Source organism: Jaculus jaculus, chromosome 6 (assembly GCF_020740685.1).
Source record: "Jaculus jaculus isolate mJacJac1 chromosome 6, mJacJac1.mat.Y.cur, whole genome shotgun sequence".
Taxonomy (NCBI): Eukaryota; Metazoa; Chordata; class Mammalia; order Rodentia; family Dipodidae; genus Jaculus; species Jaculus jaculus.
The window spans coordinates 147333851-147343489 of record NC_059107.1 but is presented as its reverse complement, the minus strand read 5'-3'; the positions used below and the strand labels follow the sequence as shown (position 1 = coordinate 147343489).

The window sequence follows — 9639 nt, the reverse complement described above, 5'->3', positions numbered from 1 at the left end:
TGGGCGGCAGCCAGGCCACTGGTGGCAAACACAGTTGGGGGGTGGACATATTTGGATTTATATATGGCATGATTGAAATGGGATAGATTTTCTCACATGTTATTCTCTCAGTAAATGTTTAGGCATTTAAATAAGTTAGATTATAATGAAACAGAGATATAATTATTTCAGTTGTTTTTTTTTTATGAGAGAGAGAATGGTTGTTCCAGGCTTCTAGCCACTACAAATGAACTCCAGATGCATGCACCACCTTGTCCATCTGGCTTTATGTGGTTACTGGGGAATTGAACCCAGGTTGTTAGGCTTTGCAGGCAAGAACCTTAACTGCTGAGCCATCTCTCCAGCCCCTGAGTTGATATTTTTAAAATGTACATTTATTTTTACTTTATTTATTAGAGACAGACAGAGGGAGGGAATGACGGAGGAAGGGAGAGAGAGAGAGAAAGAGAGAATGGGCATGCCAGGTCCTCTAGCCACTGCAAAGGAACTCCAGATGCATGTCCCACCACATGTATCTGCCTTATGTGGGACCTGAAGAATTGAACCTGGGTCCTTAGGCTTTGCAGGCAAGTGCCTTAACCGCTAAGCTATCTCTTCAGCCTGAGTTGATTTTTTTAAAAGGTTTTTATTTACTTATTTGAGAGAGAAAGACAGAGAGAGAGAAAGGCAGATAGAGAGCGAAAGAGAGAATGGGCGCGCCAGGGCCTCCAGCCACTGCAAACAAACTCCAGATGCGTGTATCCCCTTTGTGCATCTGGCTAACGTGGGTCCTGGGGAATCGAGCCTCAAACCGGGGTCCTTAGGCTTCATAGGCAAGCGCTCAACAGCTACACCATCTCTCCAGCCCATGAGTTGATTTTTTGAGACAAGGTCTTGCAATGTAGCTCAGACTAGCCTCGAACTCATGGCAATCTTCCTGCCTCTGTCTCCCGAGTGCTGGGATCGTAAGCATGCACCACTACACCTGATCCATCCTTCCTTTTCTTTGACTCATATTTGCTTTGTGTGGTTTTCTAAGCTTGGGTCTTAGACACAACTTTTGGTTTCTTCTTTGGAAAAAACACATATGAATGTCTTTTTTTTTTTTTTCCAGTGGGGTTAAAGGATGTATGTTGTGGCTTCAATGGAATCTGGCCCCAAGGTTCATGTGCTGGAAGCTCGAGGTACCAAGGTTGTGGAATCTTCAAGAGGTGAGGCCTAGTGGAGGGGAATTAGTTTCTTCAGGAATCACCCCTGGAAGGGACACAGAAAATTCTGGTTGGGTTTTGTTTAGCTCCCATGAGAGCAGGTTGTTATAGAGAGACCTGGTCTCTAAGTCCCTTGCCCCTAGCCTCCTGTCCCCTTCCGTTTGTCATGTGGGGATACCACTGAAGGGCCTCTCGCCAGAGTGCTCCCGCAATGTTGTCACTCCCCCCACTGCAATTAGGAACCAAATAAACCTGGTTATTGAACCCTCGTCTCCGGAAAACAGACCTGGAGTGCAGGTCCATGGCTTCCCAGCTGTAGGAATGCAGTTACTTAGGTGCCGTTCAGTGCCTAGAGTGTGGCGTTTGAAGGCGTAGGGTTACGAACTGGCTCTTCAGCCAGACAGTTAATGTCCTCAGTCTCCATTGCCTTTTTGCCCACAGTGATAGGACCTGGGGCATTCAACCTTTTAATATTATTATTTTATTTCTTAAAAAAATATTTTATTTATTTATTTGCAAGCAGAGACATATATACACACAGAGAGAGAGAGAGACAGTATGGGTGCACCAGGGCCTATAGCCACTGCAAATGAACTCCAGATGCATGAACTGCTTTGTGCAGCTGGCTTAGTGAATACTGGGGAATTGAACCCAGGTCATGAGGTTTTGCAGGCAAGATCCTTAACAGCTGAATCATTTCTCCAGCCCTTATTTTGTTTCTTAACATGTGTGGTGAGTGTGTTTGTATTTGTGTGCAGTAGCTGAGGTCAACAGATGTCTTCCTCAATCACTCTCCATCATCTTTGACACAGGGTCTCTCACTGAACCTAGAGCTCACCAATTCAGCTAGACTAGCTAGCTTGCCCTGGGAACCCCTGGTCTCTACCTCCCCAGTGATGGGATTATAGGCTACCATACCTGCCATCGTTCTTGAGGCAAGCCCCCCTTTTTTATGAGAGGGAGTGAGAGTGAGAACAAGGGATAGAATTGGCGTTTCAGGGCCTCCAGTGACTGGAATTGAAGTCCAGACACATGTACCACCTTGTGTGCATGTGTGATCCTGTGCCCTTGTGTCACCTTGTGCGCCTGACTTATGTGGGACCTGAAGAGTCGAACATGAGTCCTCGGACTTCGCAGGTAGGCGCCTTAACCGCTAAGCCATCTCTCCCGCCCACACCTGCCATTTCCCATGGACGGTGGGGCTTAAACTCAGCTCCTCATACTTGCTTGGCAAGTGCTTAACCCACTGAGCCATCTCTCCAGCAGGTGTCCAACCTTTTTTTTTAAATTTATTTTTAGTTTTAATTAATTAATTAATTTATTTATTTATTTGAGAGCGACAGACACAGAGAGAAAGACAGATAGAGGGAGAGAGAGAGAATGGGCGCGCCAGGGCTTCCAGCCTCTGCAAATGAACTTCAGATGTGTGCGCCCCTTGTGCATCTGGCTAATGTGGGACCTGGGGAACCGAGCCTCGAACTGGGGTCCTTAGGCTTCACAGGCAAGCGCTTGACCGCTAAGCCATCTCCCCAGCCCTAGTTTTAATTTTTTTCCCTTGTTTTTCAAGGTAGGGTCTCACTGCAGCTCAGGCTGACCTGGAGTTCACTATGTAGTCTCAGGGTGGCCTCAAGCTTACAGCGATCCTCCTACCTCTGCCTCCCGAGTGCTGGGATTAAAGGTGTGTACCACCACGCCCGGCTCTTTTTTTTTTATTTTTTCTGTGTCCAAACGTTTGACATTATGAAATGATGTTGTCATTTCCAAGTGGGTCGGGCTGCACCCACAGCTCTTCTGGTTGGCAGGTTAGACATGCCTACCGGCTCCACCATCACAGTGGGCCTTCTATGGTATCAGTCACTGTACAGGGGCGTCATAGAAAAAAAGTGGAGTGGAGAAAAGCTTCCATTTAACCGGCACACAAAGAGGATCTGGTCTGTGGAGGGCTATACCATGTTTGACTTGGCCAGGAATTCATGTCTCCCCTTCTCGATACATAGGACCAAGGCCCCCCACATGCATGCTCCACCCCACCCCACAGTCCTTTATTAATGAGCCACAAACACATCAGACACAAATGCAGCTTCTGGTTTTTCTTCAATTTAATTGAAGTTACTTAGAAAAATAATCAAGCTTGAATGGCTTTTCCTGGAGGAAGGTTTATGAACATTTCACGCTTTTGTTGGCAATGTGGAATTCAGCTTTCTCTAACAGTGTAGTAAGATACAGGGAGAGTGTTCTACAGCAGGCCCTCTACTGCATACAGATATGTAAAATAAATCACACTCCACAAAGATGTTACATTTTATGTCCATATGCCACACTGAGCATGCTCATAAGGAAATACGGGCAGCTCCTTCTGTACCTGACAAAGTGAAATTCGCCTGTTCATGGCCAAGGCTCCAGCTGGCTCTAGAAGGTCCTGTTGCCTATTTAGAGAGGGTCTGATTGGTTGTCATGGGAAAAAGCTAGAGGCTGCTGGTTGGGGGTGGGCCTCGGGGGGGATGGGGGGATTAATTCAGATAAGGAAGAGGTGGGCCAGGATGGGAAGTGGTCACCAGGGTTGCAGAGGCTGGGACAACCTGGATGTGTGTGTATGCATGTGTGTGCATGTGCATGTGCATGCATGCATGTGTGTCAGAAAAGCAAGCAGAGGCCCTCTGGGTTTTGCCAGGTTAGAATAGGGCCTCTCATGATCTCAGCCCTGGTCCAGATCCCGCTAGTAAGCGTGCTAGGAACTTGCACACACCGTTTTGGAGCTTTCTCGGGACATGGATTCGACTTCTGCTCCCAGGCCTCTGTGTTCAGGAGGGCTGGCCCATTTGAAGTCTCTGGTGCCCATGGTTCTCCCGTGGACTGGGAGGGAAGGCCTGTCTGAGACCCCAATCAGCAAGCGTCCTGCTTCCCAGACCAGCTGGGAAGGGAATGAGGGGGGTTGGAGAAGCTGCAAGTATTGAACCCTGTGGCTGGTATTCTAGACTCTTCCAACCAAAGGGGTAGGCTAAGCAGGAATGTCCTTGTCATTCTACCTTGGCTGTACCTGGTCCTGCGAACATAGCAGCATCTTGAGAAGTGGCTTGGTTGGGACACGTGCTGAATTTTTTTTTTCTCCAGACATGTGTACAGGAGAAAGCTTTGTCACCATTTCTCTTTAAAAGACACTTTTGCTTTCCATGGATCTTTTTTTTTTTTTTTAAGCCAAGGACACAGAATACTTTTGACAAAACAGTTGAATTAATATTTAAAAAAAATTATGACATTAGAAAATAAAGTGTGAACACAGAGCAGAAGAATCCATTTCAAAAACACATTGAGGCATTGCCCCCAAAGGACAATTTTTCTCACATTAGAGAGAGAAACGGAAGAACGGCCACCTGGACAGCAAAGAGCAGGCCTGCACCACGGATGGCAGACAGACAGGAATGAAAGCATGGAAATAAGACACTGAAAACGCCAAAAAGGACTTGGTGAACAGTTCAGAACTATGGAATCAGAGAAGCATTTGCCAATGCCCCACTGAGCACCCTGAAGGCTGGGGGCGGGTGAGGGTACTCTTCTGTGTCTTTATGCCCCCTCCCTCCACAGTACCCAAGACTTCCTTCCCCTCCTTTTAGAAGGGATGGACTCGTCTGTGGAAGGATCCAGAAACTGAACCATTGCACTTTAGTAAAAGCTTACTTCATTTCATAAAGTACCTCAGTTGCTATAACCAGATGGGGCTATGGTGCTATTTATTTATTTATTTATTTATTTATTTATTTATTTATTTGAGATAGGGTCTCGCTCTAGCCCAGGCTGACCTGGAATTCATATGTAATCTCAGGGTGGCCTCAAACTCATGGCAATCCTCCTACCTCTGCCTCCCGAGTGCTGGGGTTAAAGACGTGCGCCACCACGCCTGACCTTTATTTTTTCTTATTTGTTTGCCTTTGGAGGAGGTGGGGGCAGTTTTCATCCTTGCAGACCTCAGACATCCTAAATTATGCTAAGCAAACTCTATCCGGTGAACTACCAGCTCTTGAGAAATGACCTGTAACACGGTAACCTGGTCAGTAAGTTCAGGAAACTTTACTGTCTCAATGAATAGTCTTGGGGATCGCCCAAGGTGGAGCACACATTCAAGGCTCCGAAAAGTCCTGCAGAAAGGAAACTGACTTAACTTCTGTTTCCCAAGGATAGGTGGCCACAAGACCCTTGATTTACATCTTGCCAAATTGATGTCCCAGAGAGTCTGGGTTTGCAATGCCACACAACACGTTTCATCAACAGAAGCCCTATTTCTGAGGACAGTGGCCCCCTGCTGGACATAAGTCTAGACTCTCAATTCTAGAGACAGCCAAGGTCTGTCATACTGGGTAAGTCTGTCCATGATGGGCATGGGGAGAGAGATCACAAGAAGGCAACCACGCGTTATATATGCATCTTCAGCCAGCCCCTAGGGCTCACATTTCCCTCATGTTCAACAAGACCATTTCCTTGCTCAGATGTTGCAGCTGTGGCTCCCGAGCTTGCTGTGAGCTTTACAATACAATTTTCATAGTTTCTGTAAATAAATTATTCATTTTCTTTTTGTTGTTAAGAATATTCTCACCCCTCCACTACAGGTTGCATCAAAAGCAAAACCAAAGACCTACCCCCGCCCTCCCCACCCTCCCCTATTATTAGAACTATTATTATTATTGTTATATACAGTATCTGCTGCTGACTCACTCACTAGCCGTTCAAAGGGATGTGACTCGAATCTCAACTGAGTAGTGTTTGGCAGTGGCTGGAAATGAGAAGTGGGTTTGGATGTTAATTATCAAGGAGAGCATCCAGCCTTCCAGAGGTCAGGGAGCTAAGATTAAGATCATGGAAGGTGGTCCCTGATGCTCCGGCCATTTACCCTTTATGGAGGGTGGGAGGGTGGGCATATGCATATGGGTACAAAGAGTCTACCTTTCACCTTCATGAGGGATATAAATGCCAAATGCATTATGTATTGCCCTCTTCTACGTGGCAAGCAGAAGAAAACACTTTTGCATGGCGATGTAGACTGGAGATGACTGTAGGAGGCACTTGACACGTGTTCCCCTTCCCTTACCCAAGGCAGACATCACTAATCGACCACAGCATTCTTCCATGCTGTTCCTGGAGAACCCTTTCTGGGGTTACCAGTACACTCCAGCAGGCACAAGATCAGAAATATTTCTGCTACGTCTTGTGTTGAGCAAGGAACTTGGGTCACTCACCCAGTTAAGTGGCCTGATCCAAGTGAGTGGCTTTCATATTTGGGCTGTTAGAGAAATCTAAATGTGCGGGGGTCATGGACCTTGTGGCCCATTCATGAATAGTCCAGCTCTCATGTGAAGACCTTGAGGGTCAGGGTTGTTCATGGGGGAGGTGGACACGGTTCTTACAAAGCTACTTGTGGGCCAAGACTACTGGGTTCACTCAATGCTGTCTGTCCCCAGCCGAGCCTGGAGCACAGTTGGATCCTCAATAAATATCTGTGGAATATGAAATAACAGCTACTTGGCCTTCATTACAAACTGGCACTGCCAGTTAAACATTTCCATAAAAGCATTTCCCATCAGACTACTAATTCTGGTGATTTTTTTTTTTTTTTTTTTTTTTGCTATTATCAGCTCTCTCCTTGGGTTTTTTTTTTTTTTTTTTTAAATCACATTTCTTTAGTACAAGGGACTTTGGGGTTGATTGAAATTGGTTTGGAACTAGTCCCATCCTCGTCTCTAAGTGCAATAGCAATTTATTTCTAGCAGGATTTCTTGACCGGTGGTACCCATGTATTTCAATGGCTGCCATCACAGGACGCCGTGACAGGAAAGCAGGGAGAAAGGCGGCCCCCAAATGAGCAAAGCACGGGCCATAGATTTCTTCTAGAAGGACATAAGCTTTCCGCTGCCACAAAAAGAAATCTATACAGAGACCATGTTTAAATAAGTATAAATAACATTCACTAGAATTTATGGAACGCACAGTCCATGGAATTCACCAGAACACAAGGAAACCTTTGAGACAGTGTTGCAGTGTTCACTTCTAAAAACAAGGACAACCCTTTGTGCCCCCCCCTGCAAAGACAGCTGTCCTTCCCTACGAAGGATTTAAATAATTCCGACCATGCTGCTTGCAGCATCTTCCCCAAAGAAATATTAATTTACAAAATAACCCAATATCCATAGAATTCTTTTTGACAAATAAAAATCTTAAATTAAAAAGCATGATTCTCTCCCTCTCCCCGCCTGCCCGCCCACCCCACCCTACCGGCCCCCTTTATTCCAATTTCAGGTAGTTTGGCACTGAGTAATTGAACATTAAAAAGTCAAGTTTGTAGACTTCGTACAGCTGCGTTTGGTGCTCCGAGCTGATGTTCTGGAAGAACTCCGTGGTCATTTCGTCGGTAGTTCTCGTAGACTTGGCGTAGGTGGGGAACTTCAGGTAGCTGCCCACCCCGGCCAGCTGCAGGACGTAATTGGAGTCGTCCTCCAGCGTCTCGTACTTGCCCACGAGGTCGTAATGGATGTGGCACGGGTGGCACAGGGAGTAGACGGTCTGCCAGTGCTCGTTGAACGGCTCCTCCCGCTGGGTGTGCGGGTCGATGAGATAAGCCACGAACTCCTCGAACTTGACGTCGTCGCCCTTGCGCAGGGCCTCCTGCGTGGCGTTCTTGCGCTGCCGCTTGATGATCTTGGTGCCGTAGCGCTTGTGGAAGGACGTGTTGTACTTCTGCGTGAACTTGTTGCGGTAGGCCGACACCAGCCGCTCGAAGGGCTCCCGCACGAACAGGAACTTCAGGTAGCTTTTCAGGCGGTGGTTGATCTCGGGGATGCTGTACTGGCTGAGGGTCTTCAGGTTGGCGGACACGTGGGCCTCGTTGGCCGGGATCTCCATGGGGTCGCTGTACTTGCCCCGGCCGGTCAGGACCATCATGAGCCGCTTCCAGTTGGTGCACGCCACCTTGGGCACGTAGCAGTAGATGAGCTCGTGGTCCTCGTCCACCACCAGGTGCCTCAGGTCGTTGGGGGTCAGCACCCTGCGCTTGCGGTTCATGGCGCTGTTGGCTCTGCACGTGTCCGTCACTTGGTCCCGTCTCATCTGGTGCAGGACGGCGGTGTTGGAGAGCTCCAGCTGTAGAGGGGACACAAAAGGAGGGAGAATTCAGTGCATATCTAGAACATCCCCACGTGGTCACGAGCATGTATCTAGAACATTCCCACAAGGTCACAAGTATGTATCTAGAACACTCCCGCATGGTCACGAGTGCGTATCTAGAACACTCCCGCATGGTCACGAGTATCTAGAACATTCCCACAATGTCACAAGTGCGTATCTAGAATACTCCCACATCATCATGATTACATATCTAGAACACTCCCACATGGTCACGAGTGCGTATCTAGAACATCCCCACGTGGCCACAAGCATGTATCCAGAACATTCCCGCAAGGTCACGAGCATGTATCTAGAACATTCCCACAAGGTCACAAGTATGTATCTAGAACACTCCCGCATGGTCACGAGTGCGTATCTAGAACACTCCCGCATGGTCACGAGTATCTAGAACACTCCCGCATGGTCACGAGGGAGTGTCTAGAACACTCCCGCATGATCATGAGGGAGTATCTAGAACACTCCCGCATGGTCACGAGGGAGTGTCTAGAACACTCCCGCATGGTCACGAGGGAGTGTCTAGAACACTCCCACATGGTCACAAGTGAGTGTCTAGAACACTCCCACATGGTCACAAGCACATACACATATACTATCATCTACATGTCTGGGCTGTTCAATGTGGTCCTTATTTGAAAGCAAGCACTTTCAGTTGCTGAGCTGTCTCTCCAACCCAGTGTCCCTTTTTTGGAAAAGGGAACTAGTTGTCAACTTGACCTAAAGTTATGGAGAAAGTAGGGGCCAGGGCCAGGAGATGGCTGCTCTGAGGTAGCAGGTGACGGAATACCTGGCTCTTTCTCATCATAACAGAGTCCCCATTCATGCACTTGTCACTTGATGTCCATAGTCCAGCACGGGCCTGCCTTCCCAGCCTCATTGCTAATCCTCACTCCACCTGAACTGAAGGGGGCTCCTGAGAGACCAACCATTCACTCTTGCCTTTTGACCAAGCATTCCTCGGCTGGACCTGCTGAATTCTCCTGGTTCTATCTCTACAAACTTGATCATCCTTCAAGGCCTAACACACTCCCCTGTCCCACAGTGGAAGGACAATTCCCTCCTCGGAACACCGGCAACTCCAAGTATCCTTCGCTGCATATTCTCCGGTCTACTTAATGCTTGGCTTTCTCAATCCCGTGACCAAGGCGACGCAGAGCCTCAGTCACTGGCTCCAAGGGCTAGACTATGGGCAGTCTTGAGTTCTGAGAATGCAGGCAGATCAGTGAGATCCCAACCACCTGGCACACCTTGGGGTGACACTCACAAACCTGGTCCTGCATCTGCA

The 9639-nt window shown here is 47.8% G+C and overlaps 1 protein-coding gene across 2 annotated transcripts in view; it reads right to left on the bottom strand.

The window, feature by feature from the left end:
• Positions 1-7443: 7443 nt before the first annotated feature.
• Positions 7444-9639, bottom strand: part of Chst11 (carbohydrate sulfotransferase 11) — a 272450-nt gene continuing 270254 nt past the window's right edge. For both annotated transcript variants that reach the window (XM_004650232.3, XM_004650233.3), the window contains exon 3: positions 7444-8312. In XM_004650232.3, the coding sequence (XP_004650289.1) occupies positions 7458-8312 (855 nt within the window). In that variant the 3' untranslated portion in view covers positions 7444-7457. The remainder of the gene's footprint in view (positions 8313-9639) is intronic.